This window comes from Oncorhynchus tshawytscha, unplaced genomic scaffold, assembly GCF_018296145.1.
Source record: "Oncorhynchus tshawytscha isolate Ot180627B unplaced genomic scaffold, Otsh_v2.0 Un_contig_5674_pilon_pilon, whole genome shotgun sequence".
Taxonomy (NCBI): domain Eukaryota; kingdom Metazoa; phylum Chordata; class Actinopteri; order Salmoniformes; family Salmonidae; genus Oncorhynchus; species Oncorhynchus tshawytscha.
The window spans coordinates 22,501-37,500 of NW_024608434.1; the positions used below are offsets into that span (position 1 = coordinate 22,501).

At 46.7% G+C, this 15,000-nt stretch overlaps 1 protein-coding gene across 1 annotated transcript in view; it reads left to right on the forward strand.

The window, feature by feature from the left end:
* The window catches only part of LOC121838667 (EH domain-binding protein 1-like), a gene marked incomplete at both ends in the record, with an annotated part of 56,992 nt that overhangs the window by 22,379 nt on the left and 19,613 nt on the right, over positions 1–15,000 (forward strand). Inside the window, one exon of the mRNA XM_042313154.1 lies at positions 6,806–6,987. Coding sequence (XP_042169088.1) covers positions 6,806–6,987 — 182 coding nt within the window. The remainder of the gene's footprint in view (positions 1–6,805; positions 6,988–15,000) is intronic.

Here is a 15,000-nt window from a genome sequence, read left to right on the forward strand (position 1 = left end):
CAGACAGTGAGATGTTTGAGAAGAGAGACAGACAGTGAGAGAGAGAGATGAATAGAGACACAGTGAGATGGAGAGAGACTAAAGAGAGACAGTGAGATGGAGAGAGAGATGAAGAGAGACAGTGAGATGGAGATGGAGAGAGACTAAAGAGAGACAGACAGTGAGATAGAGAGGCAAAGGCAAAGTCTTCTCATGCTTTGTTGATTTCAAAAAAGCCTTCGACTCAATTTGGCATGAGGGTCTGCTATACAAACTGATGGAAAGTGGTGTTGGGCCCTGACAGTAAATCTCAGTAAGACCAAAATAATGGTGTTCCAAAAAAGGTCCAGTCACCAGGACCACAAATACAAATTCCATCTAGACACTGTTGCCCTAGAGCACACAAAAACTATACATACCTTGGCCTAAACATCAGCGCCACAGGTAACTTCCACAAAGCTGTGAACGATCTGAGAGACAAGGCAAGAAGGGCATTCTATGCCATCAAAAGAAACATAAATTTCAACATACCAATTAGGATCTGGCTAAAAATACTTGAATCAGTTATTGAACCCATTGCCCTTTATGGTTGTGAGGTCTGGGGTCCGCTCACCAACCAAGACTTCACAAAATGGGACAAACACCAAATTGAGACTCTGCACGCAGAATTCTGCAAAAATATCCTCCGTGTACAACGTAGAACACCAAATAATGCATGCAGAGCAGAATTAGGCCGATACCCACTAATTATCAAAATCCAGAAAAGAGCTGTTAAATTCGACAACCACCTAAAAGGAAGCGATTCCCAAACCTTCCACAACAAAGCCATCACCTACAGAGAGATGAACCTAGAGAAGAGTCCCTAAGCAAGCTGGTCCTGGGGCTCTGTTCACAAACACACACTACAGAGTCCCAGGACAGCAGCACAATTAGACCCAACCAAATCATGAGAAAACAAAAAGATAACTACTTGACACATTGGAAAGAATTAACAAAAAAACAGAGCAAACTAGAATGCTATTTGGCCCTACACAGAGAGTACACAGTGGCAGAATACCTGACCACTGTGACTGACCCACAATTAAGGAAAGCTTTGACTATGTACAGACTCAGTGAGCATAGCCTTGCTATTGAGAAAGGCCGCCGTAGGCAGACATGGCTCTCAAGAGAAGACAGGCTATGTGCTCACTGCCCACAAAAATGAGGTGGAAACTGAGCTGCACTTCCTAACCTCCTGCCCAATGTATGACCATATTAGAGAGACATATTTCCCTCAGATTACACAGATCCACAAAGAATTCGAAAACAAATCCAATTTTGATAAACTCCCATATCTACTGGGTGAAATTCCACAGTGTGCCATCACAGCAGCAAGATTTGTGACCTGTTGCCACGAGAAAAGGGCAACCAGTGAAGAACACGCACCATTGTAAATACAACCCATATTTATGCTTATTTATTTTATATTGTGTCCTTTAACCATTTGTACATTGTTAAAACACTGTATATATGTATATATAATATGACATTTGTAATGTCTTTATTGTTTTGAAACTTCTGTATGTGTGATGTCTACTGTTAATTTTTATTGTTTATTTCACTTTATATATTATCTACCTCACTTGCTTTGGCAATGTTCAATTGAATTGAATTGAGAGACAGTGAGATGAGAGAGAGAGATGAAGAGAGAGACGGTGAGATGGAGAGAGAGAGATGAAGAGAGACACAGTGAGATGGAGAGAGAGATATGAAGAGACACAGTGAGATGGAGAGAGAGATATGAAGAGAGACACGGTGAGATGGAGATGGAGAGAGACTAAAGAGAGACAGACAGTGAGATAGAGAGAGACAGTGAGATGGAGAGAGACAGACAGTGAGATGGAGAGACACAGTGAGATGGAGAGAGACAGACAGTGAGATGGAGAGAGAGATGAAGAGAGACACAGTGAGATGGAGAGAGATGGAGAGAGACAGACAGTGAGATGGAGAGAGAGATGGAGAGATGGAGAGAGACAGTGAGATAGAGAGATGGAGAGAGACACAGTGAGATAGAGAGATGGAGAGAGACAGACAGTGAGATGGAGAGAGAGATGAAGAGAGACACAGTGAGATGGAGAGAGAGAGATGAAGAGAGACACAGTGAGATGGAGAGAGATTCAGTGAGATGGAGAGACACAGTGAGATGAAGAGAGACACAGTGAGATGGAGAGAGAGAGAGAGATGAAGAGAGACACAGTGAGATGGAGAGAGACTCAGTGAGATGGAGAGAGATTCAGTGAGATGGAGAGAGACACAGTGAGATGGAGAGAGACAGTGAGATGGAGAGAGACACAGTGAGATGGAGAGAGACACAGTGAGATGGAGAGAGACACAGTGAGATGGAGAGAGACACAGTGAGATGGAGAGAGACTCAGTGAGATGGAGAGAGACTCAGTGAGATGGAGAGAGACTCAGTGAGATGGAGAGAGACACAGTGAGATGGAGAGAGACACAGTGAGATGGAGAGAGAGATGGAGAGAGACTAAAGAGAGACAGACAGTGAGATGGAGAGAGAGATGAAGAGAGACAGACAGTGAGATGGAGAGAGAGAGATGAAGAGAGACACAGTGAGATGGAGAGAGAGATGGAGAGAGACAGACAGTGAGATGGAGAGAGACAGTGAGATGAAGAGAGACACAGCGAGATGGAGAGAGACAGACAGTGAGAGAGAGATGGAGAGAGACACAGTGAGATAGAGAGATGGAGAGAGACACAGTGAGATGGAGAGAGACAGACAGTGAGATGGAGAGAGAGATGAAGAGAGACACAGTGAGATGGAGAGAGATTCAGTGAGATGGAGAGAGAGATGAAGAGAGACACAGTGAGATGGAGAGAGATTCAGTGAGATGGAGAGACACAGTGAGATGGAGAGAGACTCAGTGAGATGGAGAGATACTCAGTGAGATGGAGAGAGACTCAGTGAGATGGAGAGAGATTCAGTGAGATGGAGAGAGACACAGTGAGATGGAGAGAGACACAGTGAGATGGAGATGGAGAGACACAGTGAGATGGAGAGAGACTCAGTGAGATGGAGAGATACTCAGTGAGATGGAGAGAGACTCAGTGAGATGGAGAGAGACTCAGTGAGATGGAGAGAGACACAGTGAGATGGAGAGAGAGATGGAGAGAGACTAAAGAGAGACAGACAGTGAGATAGAGAGAGACAGTGAGATGGAGAGAGACAGACAGTGAGATGGAGAGAGAGATGAAGAGAGACACAGTGAGATGGAGAGAGAGATGGAGAGAGACAGACAGTGAGATGGAGAGAGAGATGAAGAGAGACACAGTGAGATGGAGAGAGAGATGGAGAGAGACAGACAGTGAGATGGAGAGAGAGATGGAGAGATGGAGAGAGACAGTGAGATAGAGAGATGGAGAGAGACACAGTGAGATAGAGAGATGGAGAGAGACAGACAGTGAGATGGAGAGAGAGATGAAGAGAGACTCAGTGAGATGGAGAGAGAGAGATGGAGAGAGACTCAGTGAGATGGAGAGAGACTCAGTGAGATGGAGAGAGATACAGTGAGATGGAGAGAGACACAGTGAGATGGAGAGAGACACAGTGAGATGGAGAGACACAGTGAGATGGAGAGAGACACAGTGAGATGGAGAGAGACTCAGTGAGATGGAGAGATACTCAGTGAGATGGAGAGAGACTCAGTGAGATGGAGAGAGACCTCAGTGAGATGGAGAGAGACTCAGTGAGATGGAGAGAGACTCAGTGAGATAGAGAGACACAGTGAGATGGAGAGAGACAGATGGAGAGAGACTAAAGAGAGACAGACAGTGAGATAGAGAGAGACAGTGAGATGGAGAGAGACAGACAGTGAGATGGAGAGAGAGATGAAGAGAGACAGTGAGATGGAGAGAGAGAGATGAAGAGAGACACAGTGAGATGGAGAGAGAGATGGAGAGAGACTAAAGAGAGACAGACAGTGAGATGGAGAGAGAGATGAAGAGAGACACAGTGAGATGGAGAGAGAGATGGAGAGAGACAGACAGTGAGATGGAGAGAGAGATATGAAGAGAGACAGACAGTGAGATAGAGAGAGACGGTGAGATGGAGAGAGAGAGATGAAGAGAGACTCAGTGAGATGGAGAGAGAGAGAGAGATGAAGAGAGACACAGTGAGATGGAGAGAGACTCAGTGAGATGGAGAGAGATTCAGTGAGATGGAGAGAGACACAGTGAGATGGAGAGAGACACAGTGAGATGGAGAGACACAGTGAGATGGAGAGAGAGATGGAGAGAGACTCAGTGAGATGGAGAGAGACTCAGTGAGATGGAGAGAGACTCAGTGAGATGGAGAGAGACTCAGTGAGATGGAGAGAGACTCAGTGAGATGGAGAGAGACACAGTGAGATGGAGAGAGAGATGGAGAGAGACTAAAGAGAGACAGACAGTGAGATGGAGAGAGACAGACAGTGAGATGGAGAGAGACAGACAGTGAGATGGAGAGAGAGATGAAGAGAGACACAGTGAGATGGAGAGAGAGATGGAGAGAGACAGACAGTGAGATGGAGAGAGAGATGAAGAGAGACACAGTGAGATGGAGAGAGAGATGGAGAGAGACAGACAGTGAGATGGAGAGAGAAATGGAGAGATGGAGAGAGACAGTGAGATAGAGAGATGGAGAGAGACACAGTGAGATAGAGAGATGAAGAGAGACAGACAGTGAGATGGAGAGAGAGATGAGAGACTCAGTGAGATGGAGAGACACACAGTGAGATGGAGAGAGACTCAGTGAGATGGAGAGAGATACAGTGAGATGGAGAGAGATTCAGTGAGATGGAGAGAGATACAGTGAGATGGAGAGAGACTCAGTGAGATGAGAGACAGAGAGATGAAGAGAGACACAGTGAGATGGAGAGAGACTCAGTGAGATGGAGAGAGATTCAGTGAGATGGAGAGAGACACAGTGAGATGGAGAGAGACACAGTGAGATGGAGAGACACAGTGAGATGGAGAGAGACTCAGTGAGATGGAGAGATACTCAGTGAGATGGAGAGAGACTCAGTGAGATGGAGAGAGACTCAGTGAGATGGAGAGAGACTCAGTGAGATGGAGAGAGACTCAGTGAGATGGAGAGAGACACAGTGAGATGGAGAGAGAGATGGAGACAGACAGTGAGATGAAGAGAGATTCAGTGAGATGGAGAGAGACACAGTGAGATGGAGAGAGACTCAGTGAGATGAGAGACAGAGAGATGAAGAGAGACACAGTGAGATGGAGAGAGACTCAGTGAGATGGAGAGAGATTCAGTGAGATGGAGAGAGACACAGTGAGATGGAGAGAGACACAGTGAGATGGAGAGACACAGTGAGATGGAGAGAGAGATGAAGAGAGATTCAGTGAGATGGAGAGAGAGATGTTCAGTTCCCCAAAGACAGTTATTATGCTGGATAGAGTTGACACACTCCCTCCCAACACACAGTTCCCCAAAGACAGTTATTATGCTAGATAGAGTTGACACACTCCCTCCCAACACACAGTTCCCCAAAGACAGTTATTTAGGGAGGCAGCATGGAGGTCCTCTGTTCAGCGAGGCAGCATGGAGGTCCTCTGTTCAGCGAGGCAGCATGGAGGTCCTCTGTTCAGCGAGGCAGCATGGAGGTCCTCTGTTCAGCGAGGCAGCATGGAGGTCCTCTGTTCAGCGAGGCAGCATGGAGGTCCTCTGTTCAGCGATGCAGCATGGAGGTCCTCTGTTCTCTGACAGCAAGGCAGAGCTCTGTACACCTAGAGGCAGATGGAGTCCTCTAGATGCATCAGTGTCTTTCACCTAGAGGATGGAGAGACTCTGATGTATCAGTGTTTTGTTCTCTAGACAGAGAGAGACTAGATGCTCAGTGTTTTACACCTAGAGGGAGAGAGACTAGATGTATCAGAATTCTGACAAGCTTTTACAGCTTCTGGCCTATAGCTTCTGGCCTATCAGCTGCTGGCCTGTCAGCTGCTGGCCTGTCAGCTGCTGGCCTCAGCTGCTGGCCTGTTAGCTCTGGCCTATCAGCTGCTGGCCTTTTAGCTTCTGGCCTATCAGCTGCTGGCCTGTTCTGGCCTATCAGCTGCTGGCCTGTTAGCTTCTGGCCTATCAGCTGCTGGCCTGTTAGCTTCTGGCCTATCAGCTGCTGGCCTGTTAGCTTCTGGCCTATCAGCTGCTGGCCTTTTCGCTTCTGGCCTATCAGCTGCTGGCCTGTTAGCTTCTGGCCTGTTAGCTTCTGGCCTATCAGCTGCTGGCCTATTTTTCACTTCCAAGTTGTCACCCCCCCACCCCTCTTAAGACATTTCATGATTTATTTCCATGTGTTGTGTGAACAGCGAACAACACACAACATCGGTCTTCTCTAGTTCCATTCCCATGATGCCTTTTACCAGGGTTGTGGTGACATGGGCCCAGTTCCATATCGGCCCCTAGCTCCTACCTGGACGCACTTTGGAAGATCAGAACAGGTTTGGATTGGTATGGTAGTTGTACTAATGGGCCTTTATGCCATTATTCTCTCCAGCTGTCTAATGGTTTCAGATGTGGTGCCACTGGGAAGAGGCTGTGGGAAGTAGAGGGATGGTGACAGAATAGAATATTATTCCTTTATTAGACATTCCATCAGCCGAAAACACCTTCAATCTATCCACCAGATTTTAACAAGTATTTATCCCTCCCTCCCTCCCCTCTTTCCCTCTTTCCGTCCCTCCCTACCCTCTTTCCCTACCCTCCCTCCCTACCCTCCCTTCCCCACCCTCCCTCCCCCCTCCTTCCCTCCCTCCCTCCCTCCCTCCCTCCATCTCTCAGGAGTCTCCTTCAGGTCGTAGAAAGGCTCTGGCTAGCAGCAGCATCAACATGAAGCAGTATGCCAGCCCCATGCCCACACAGACTGACGTCAAGCTCAAGTTCAAGCCCCTCTCCAAGAAGGTGGTGTCTGCCACGCTACAGTTCTCCCTCTCCTGCATCTTCCTCCGTGAGGGCAAGGCCACGTAAGTCCACACACACACACACACACGGCAAAGCCACGTAAATATGCTCCCTTCACAAAGTCAACCCCCCCACCCCAAATCTAGCCCCCTAAACATCTATCCTCCTTGAACTCGTCTTTTACTACTCTGGTCTTCTTCTCTTTCTTCCATATCAGTTCCTATCTGTTTGTTTCCTTTTTCTGTCTTCCTACTTCCCCTTCTGTTGTTCTCCCCCCCCTCTCTCTCTCCCTCTCTTCTGTTGTTCTCCCCCTCCTCTCTCTCTCCCTCTCTTCTGTTGTTCTCACCCTCCTCTCTCTCTCTCCCTCTTCTGTTGTTCTCACCCTCCTCTCTCTCCCCCCCTCTCTCTCCCTCTCTTCTGTTGTTCTCCCCTCCTCTCTCTCCCCCTCCTCTCTCTCTCCCTCTCTTCTGTTGTTCTCACCCTCCTCTCTCTCTCTCCCTCTTCTGTTGTTCTCCCCTCCTCTCTCTCCCCTCTCTTCTGTTGTTCTCACCCTCCTCTCTCTCCCCCTCTCTCTCCCTCTCTTCTGTTGTTCTCACCCCCTCTCTCTCCCCCTCCTCTCTCTCCCTCTCTTCTGTTGTTCTCCCCCCTCCTCTCTCTCTCCCTCTCTTCTGTTGTTCCCCCCTCCTCTCTCTCCCTCTCTTCTGTTGTTCTCCCTCCTCTCTCTCCCTCTCTTCTGTTGTTCTCCCCCTCCTCTCTCTCTCCCTCTCTTCTGTTGTTCTCTCCCCTCCTCTCTCTCACCCTCTCTTCTGTTGTTTCCCCCCTCCTCTCTCTCTCCCTCTCTTCTGTTGTTCTCCCCCCTCTCTCTCTCTCCCTCTCTTCTGTTGTTCTCCCCTCCTCTCTCTCTCTGCCTCTCTTCTGTTGTTCTCCCCCTCCTCTCTCTCTCTCCCTCTCTTCTGTTGTTCTCCTCCTCCTCTCTCTCTCCCTCTCTTCTGTTGTTCTCCCCTCCTCTCTCTCTCTCCCTCTCTTCTGTTGTTCTCCTCCTCCTCTCTCTCTCCCTCTCTTCTGTTGTTCCCCCTCCTCTCTCTCTCTCTCTCTTCTGTTGTTCTCACCCTCCTCTCTCTCCCCCTCTCTCTCTCCCCCTCCTCTCTCTCTCCCTCTCTTCTGTTGTTCTCACCCTCCTCTCTCTCTCCCCCTCCTCTCTCTCCCCTCCTCCTCTCTCTCCCTCTCTCCTGTTGTTCTCCTCCTCCTCTCTCTCTCCCTCTCTTCTGTTGTTCTCACCCTCCTCTCTCTCTCCCTCTCTTCTGTTGTTCTCCCCCTCCTCTCTCTCTCTCCCTCTTCTGTTGTTTCTCCCTCCTCCCCTCTCTCTCCCCCTCTCTTCTGTTGTTCTCCCCCTCCTCTCTCTCCCTCTCTTCTGTTGTTCTCCCCTCCTCTCTCTCCCCCTCTCTTCTGTTGTTCCCCCCTCCTCTCTCTCCCTCTCTTCTGTTGTTCTCACCCTCTCTCTCTCTCCCTCTCTTCTGTTGTTCTCCCCCTCCTCTCTCTCCCTCTCTTCTGTTGTTCTCCCCCTCCTCTCTCTCCCCCTCTCTTCTGTTGTTCTCACCCTCCTCTCTCTCCTCTCTCTTCTGTTGTTCTCCCCCTCCTCTCTCTCTCCTCTCTCTTCTGTTGTTCTCCCCCTCCTCTCTCCCCCTCTCTTCTGTTGTTCTCACCCTCCTGTTCTCTCTCTCCCTCTCTCTTCTGTTGTTCTCCCCCTCCTCTCTCTCTCCCTCTCTTCTGTTGTTCTCCCCCTCCTCTCTCTCCCTCTCTTCTGTTGTTCTCCCCTCTCTCTCTCTCCCTCTTCTGTTGTTCTCCCCCTCCTCTCTCTCTCTCCCTCTCTTCTGTTGTTCTCCCCCTCCTCTCTCTCTCCCTCTCTTCTGTTGTTCTCCCCCTCTCTCTGTTCTCTCCCCTCCTCTCTCTCTCCCTCTCTTCTGTTGTTCTCCCCTCTCTCTCTCTCCCTCTCTTCTGTTGTTCTCCCCCTCCTCTCTCTCTCCCCCTCTCTTCTGTTGTTCTCCCCCTCCTCTCTCTCTCTCCCTCTCTTCTGTTGTTCTCCTCTCTCCTCTCCCTCTCTTCTGTTGTTCTCCTCCTCCTCTCTCTCCCCCTCTCTTCTGTTGTTCTCCTCCTCCTCTCTCTCTCCCTCTCTTCTGTTGTTCTCCTCCTCTCTCTCTCTCCCCCTCTCTTCTGTTGTTCTCCCCCTCCCTCTCTCTCTCCCTCTCTTCTGTTGTTCTCCCCCTCCCTCTCTCTCTCCCTCTCTTCTGTTGTTCTCCTCCTCCTCTCTCTCCCCCTCTCTTCTGTTGTTCTCCTCCTCCTCTCTCTCCCTCTCTTCTGTTGTTCTCCTCCTCCTCTCTCTCCCCTCTCTTCTGTTGTTCTCCTCCTCCTCTCTCTCCCTCTCTTCTGTTGTTCTCCCCCTCTCTCTCTCTCCCTCTCTTCTGTTGTTCTCCTCCTCCTCTCTCTCCCCTCTCTTCTGTTGTTCTCCTCCTCCTCTCTCTCTCCCTCTCTTCTGTTGTTCTCCTCCTCCTCTCTCTCCCCCTCTCTTCTGTTGTTCTCCTCCTCCTCTCTCTCCCTCTCTTCTGTTGTTCTCCTCCTCCTCTCTCTCTCCTCTCTTCTGTTGTTCTCCTCCTCCTCTCTCTCCCCCTCTCTTCTGTTGTTCTCCTCCTCCTCTCTCTCTCCCTCTCTTCTGTTGTTCTCCTCCTCCTCTCTCTCCCTCTCTTCTGTTGTTCTCCCCTCCTCTCTCTCCCTCTCTTCTGTTGTTCTCCTCCTCCTCTCTCTCTCCCTCTCTTCTGTTGTTCTCCCTCCCCCTCCTCTCTCTCTCTCCCTCTCTTCTGTTGTTCTCCTCCTCCTCTCTCTCTCCCTCTCTTCTGTTGTTCTCCCCCTCTCTCTCTCTCTCCCTCTCTTCTGTTGTTCTCCTCCTCCTCTCTCTCTCCCTCTCTTCTGTTGTTCTCCCCCTCCTCTCTCTCCCCTCCTCTCTCTCCCTCTCTTCTGTTGTTCTCCCCCTCTCTCTCTCTCCCCTCTCTTCTGTTGTTTCTCCTCCTCCTCCTCTCTCTGTTGTTCCCCTCCTCTCTCTCCCTCTCTTCTGTTGTTCTCCCCCTCCTCTCTCTCTCCCCTCTCTTCTGTTGTTCTCCCCCTCCTCTCTCTCTCCCCTCTCTTCTGTTGTTCTCCTCCTCTCTCTCTCTCCCCCTCTCTTCTGTTGTTCTCACCCTCCTCTGTTGTTCTCTCCCTCCCCTCCCTCTCTCTCCCTCTCTTCTGTTGTTCTCCCCCCTCTCTCTCTCCCTCTCTTCTGTTGTTCTCCCCCTCTCTCTCTCTCCCCTCTCTTCTGTTGTTCTCCCCCTCCTCTCTCTCTCCCTCTCTTCTGTTGTTCTCCCCCTCCTCTCTCTCCCCCTCTCTTCTGTTGTTCTCCCCCCTCTCTCTCTCCCTCTCTTCTGTTGTTCTCCCCCTCCTCTCTCTCTCCCCCTCTCTTCTGTTGTTCTCTCCCCTCCTCTCTCTCTCTCCCTCTCTTCTGTTGTTCTCCCCTCTCCTCTCCCCCTCTCTTCTGTTGTTCTCCCCCCTCCTCTCTCTCTCTCCCTCTCTTCTGTTGTTCTCCCTCCTCTCTCTCTCTCTCTCCCCCTCCTCTCTCTCTCCCTCTCTTCTGTTGTTCTCCTCCTCCTCTCTCTCTCCCTCTCTTCTGTTGTTCTCCCCCTCAGTATAATACCTCTCTCCCTCTCTTCTGTTGTTCTCCCTCCTCTCTCTCTCTCTTCTGTTGTTCTCCCCTCCTCTCTCTCTCCCTCTCTTCTGTTGTTCTCCCCTCCTCTCTCTCTCCCCCCTCAGTGGATACAGTCTATTCATATTCCATTTCCTTCCTGCACTCGATAGAGAGTAAAGGCAGAAGAAAGGAATACCAGTCTCATGTTTGATTTCTGCGAACGTCCTCCTGCCAGTATAATACCAGTCTCAGTGTAATACCACAAACCAGGACGTATAATACCAGTCTCAGTGTAATACCAGTCTCAGTGTATAATACCAGTCTCAGTATAATACCAGTCTCAGTGTAATACCAGTCTCAGTGTAATACCAGTCTCAGTATAATACCAGTCTCAGTATAATACCAGTCTCAGTGTATAATACCAGTCTCAGTGTAATACCAGTCTCAGTGTAATACCAGTCTCAGTCTGTAATACCAGTCTCAGTACCAGTCTCAGTGTATAATACCAGTCTCAGTGTGTAATACCAGTCTCAGTGTAATACCAGTCTCAGTACCAGTCTCAGTGTGTAATACCAGTCTCAGTGTATAATACCAGTCTCAGTATAATACCAGTCTCAGTATAATACCAGTCTCAGTATAATACCAGTCTATAATACCAGTCTCAGTGTATAATACCAGTCTCAGTGTAATACCAGTCTCAGTGTATAATACCAGTCTCAATACCAGTCTCAGTGTAATACCAGTCTCAGTGTGTAATACCAGTCTCAGTGTGTAATACCAGTCTCAGTGTATAATACCAGTCTCAGTCTCAGTATAATACCAGTCTCAGTGTGTAATACCAGTCTCAGTGTATAATACCAGTCTCAGTGTGTAATACCAGTCTCAGTGTATAATACCAGTCTCAGTATTACCAGTCTCAGTGTATAATACCAGTCTCAGTGTGTAATACCAGTCTCAGTGTACCAGTCTCAGTATAATACCAGTCTCAGTATAATACCAGTCTCAGTATATAATACCAGTCTCAGTGTAATACCAGTCTCAGTATAATACCAGTCTCAGTGTGTAATACCAGTCTCAGTGTATAATACCAGTCTCAGTGTGTAATACCAGTCTCAGTATAATACCAGTCTCAGTATAATACCAGTCTCAGTGTAATACCAGTCTCAGTATAATACCAGTCTCAGTATAATACCAGTCTCAGTATAATACCAGTCTCAGTGTAATACCAGTCTCAGTATAATACCAGTCTCAGTGTAATACCAGTCTCAGTGTATAATACCAGTCTCAGTGTATAATACCAGTCTCAGTGTGTAATACCAGTCTCAGTGTATAATACCAGTCTCAGTGTAATCAGTCTCAGTGTAATACCAGTCTCAGTGTGTAATACCAGTCTCAGTGTAATACCAGTCTCAGTATAATACCAGTCTCAGTATAATACCAGTCTCAGTATAATACCAGTCTCAGTGTGTAATACCAGTCTCAGTGTATAATACCAGTCTCAGTGTATAATACCAGTCTCAGTATAATACCAGTCTCAGTGTATAATACCAGTCTCAGTGTGTGTATAATACCAGTCTACCAGTCTCAGTATGTAATACCAGTCTCAGTATAATACCAGTCTCAGTGTATAATACCAGTCTCAGTATAATACCAGTCTCAGTGTGTAATACCAGTCTCAGTGTAATACCAGTCTCAGTGTAATACCAGTCTCCAGTCTCATAATACCAGTCTCAGTATAATACCAGTCTCAGTATGTAATACCAGTCTCAGTAGTATAATACCAGTCTCAGTGTATAATACCAGTCTCAGTGTATAATACCAGTCTCAGTATAATACCAGTCTCAGTATAATACCAGTCTCAGTGTGTAATACCAGTCTCAGTGTATAATACCAGTCTCAGTGTGTAATACCAGTCTCAGTGTAATACCAGTCTCAGTGTAATACCAGTCTCAGTGTGTAATACCAGTCTCAGTGTGTAATACCAGTCTCAGTGTACCAGTCTAATACCAGTCTCTCAGTATAATACCAGTCTCAGTATAATACCAGTCTCAGTATAATACCAGTCTCAGTAGTCTGTAATACCAGTCTCAGTATAATACCAGTCTCAGTATGTAATACCAGTCTCAGTATAATACCAGTCTCAGTGTATAATACCAGTCTCAGTGTGTAATACCAGTCTCAGTCTCAGTGTGTAATACCAGTCTCAGTATAATACCAGTCTCAGTATGTAATACCAGTCTCAGTGTATAATACCAGTCAGTGTAATACCAGTCTCAGTATAATACCAGTCTCAGTGTATAATACCAGTCTCAGTGTATAATACCAGTCTCAGTATAATACCAGTCTCAGTGTGTAATACCAGTCTCAGTATAATACCAGTCTCAGTGTGTAATACCAGTCTCAGTGTATAATACCAGTCTCAGTGTATAATACCAGTCTCAGTGTAATACCAGTCTCAGTGTATAATACCAGTCTCAGTATAATACCAGTCTCAGTATAATACCAGTCTACCAGTCTCAGTGTATAATACCAGTCTCAGTGTGTAATACCAGTCTCAGTATAATACCAGTCTCAGTATAATACCAGTCTCAGTGTGTAATACCAGTCTCAGTGTGTAATACCAGTCTCAGTGTAATACCAGTCTCAGTGTATAATACCAGTCTCAGTGTATAATACCAGTCTCAGTATAATACCAGTCTCAGTATAATACCAGTCTCAGTGTGTAATACCAGTCTCAGTATAATACCAGTCTCAGTGTATAATACCAGTCTCAGTGTATAATACCAGTCTCAGTGTATAATACCAGTCTCAGTGTGTAATACCAGTCTCAGTGTAATACCAGTCTCAGTATAATACCAGTCTCAGTATGTAATACCAGTCTCAGTGTAATACCAGTCTCAGTATAATACCAGTCTCAGTGTATAATACCAGTCTCAGTCTCAGTGTATAATACCAGTCTCAGTATAATACCAGTCTCAGTATAATACCAGTCTCAGTATAATACCAGTCTCAGTATAATACCAGTCTCAGTGTACCAGTCTCAGTATAATACCAGTCTCAGTATAATACCAGTCTCAGTGTATAATACCAGTCTCAGTGTAATACCAGTCTCAGTATAATACCAGTCTCAGTGTATAATACCAGTCTCAGTATAATACCAGTCTCAGTATAATACCAGTCTCAGTGTATAATACCAGTCTCAGTATAATACCAGTCTCAGTGTAATACCAGTCTCAGTATAATACCAGTCTCAGTGTATAATACCAGTCTCAGTGTATAATACCAGTCTCAGTGTATAATACCAGTCTCAGTGTAATACCAGTCTCAGTGTGTAATACCAGTCTCAGTATAATACCAGTCTCAGTATAATACCAGTCTCAGTGTGTAATACCAGTCTCAGTATAATACCAGTCTCAGTGTATAATACCAGTCTCAGTCTCAGTGTAATACCAGTCTCAGTGTGTAATACCAGTCTCAGTAATGTCAGTATAATACCAGTCTCAGTATAATACCAGTCTCAGTGTGTAATACCAGTCTCAGTGTATAATACCAGTCTCAGTGTATAATACCAGTCTCAGTGTATAATACCAGTCCAGTCTCAGTGTATAATACCAGTCTCAGTGTATAATACCAGTCTCAGTGTATAATACCAGTCTCAGTGTATAATACCAGTCTCAGTGTATAATACCAGTCTCAGTGTGTAATACCAGTCTCAGTGTGTAATACCAGTCTCAGTATAATACCAGTCTCAGTATAATACCAGTCTCAGTGTATAATACCAGTCTCAGTGTGTAATACCAGTCTCAGTATAATACCAGTCTCAGTATAATACCAGTCTCAGTGTATAATACCAGTCTCAGTATAATACCAGTCTCAGTATAATACCAGTCTCAGTGTAATACCAGTCTCAGTGTGTAATACCAGTCTCAGTGTGTAATACCAGTCTCAGTGTATAATACCAGTCTCAGTGTATAATACCAGTCTCAGTATAATACCAGTCTCATTGTGTAATACCAGTCTCAGTATAATACCAGTCTCAGTGTGTAATACCAGTCTCAGTATAATACCAGTCTCAGTGTGTAATACCAGTCTCAGTATAATACCAGTCTCAGTGTATAATACCAGTCTCAGTATAATACCAGTCTCATAATACCAGTCTGTGTGTAATACCAGTCTCAGTATAATACCAGTCTCAGTATAATACCAGTCTCAGTGTGTAATACCAGTCTCAGTGTATAATACCAGTCTCAGTGTGTAATACCAGTCTCAGTATAATACCAGTCTCAGTATAATACCAGTCTCAGTGTAATACCAGTCTCAGTATAATACCAGTCTCAGTGTGTAATACCAGTCTCAGTGTGTAATA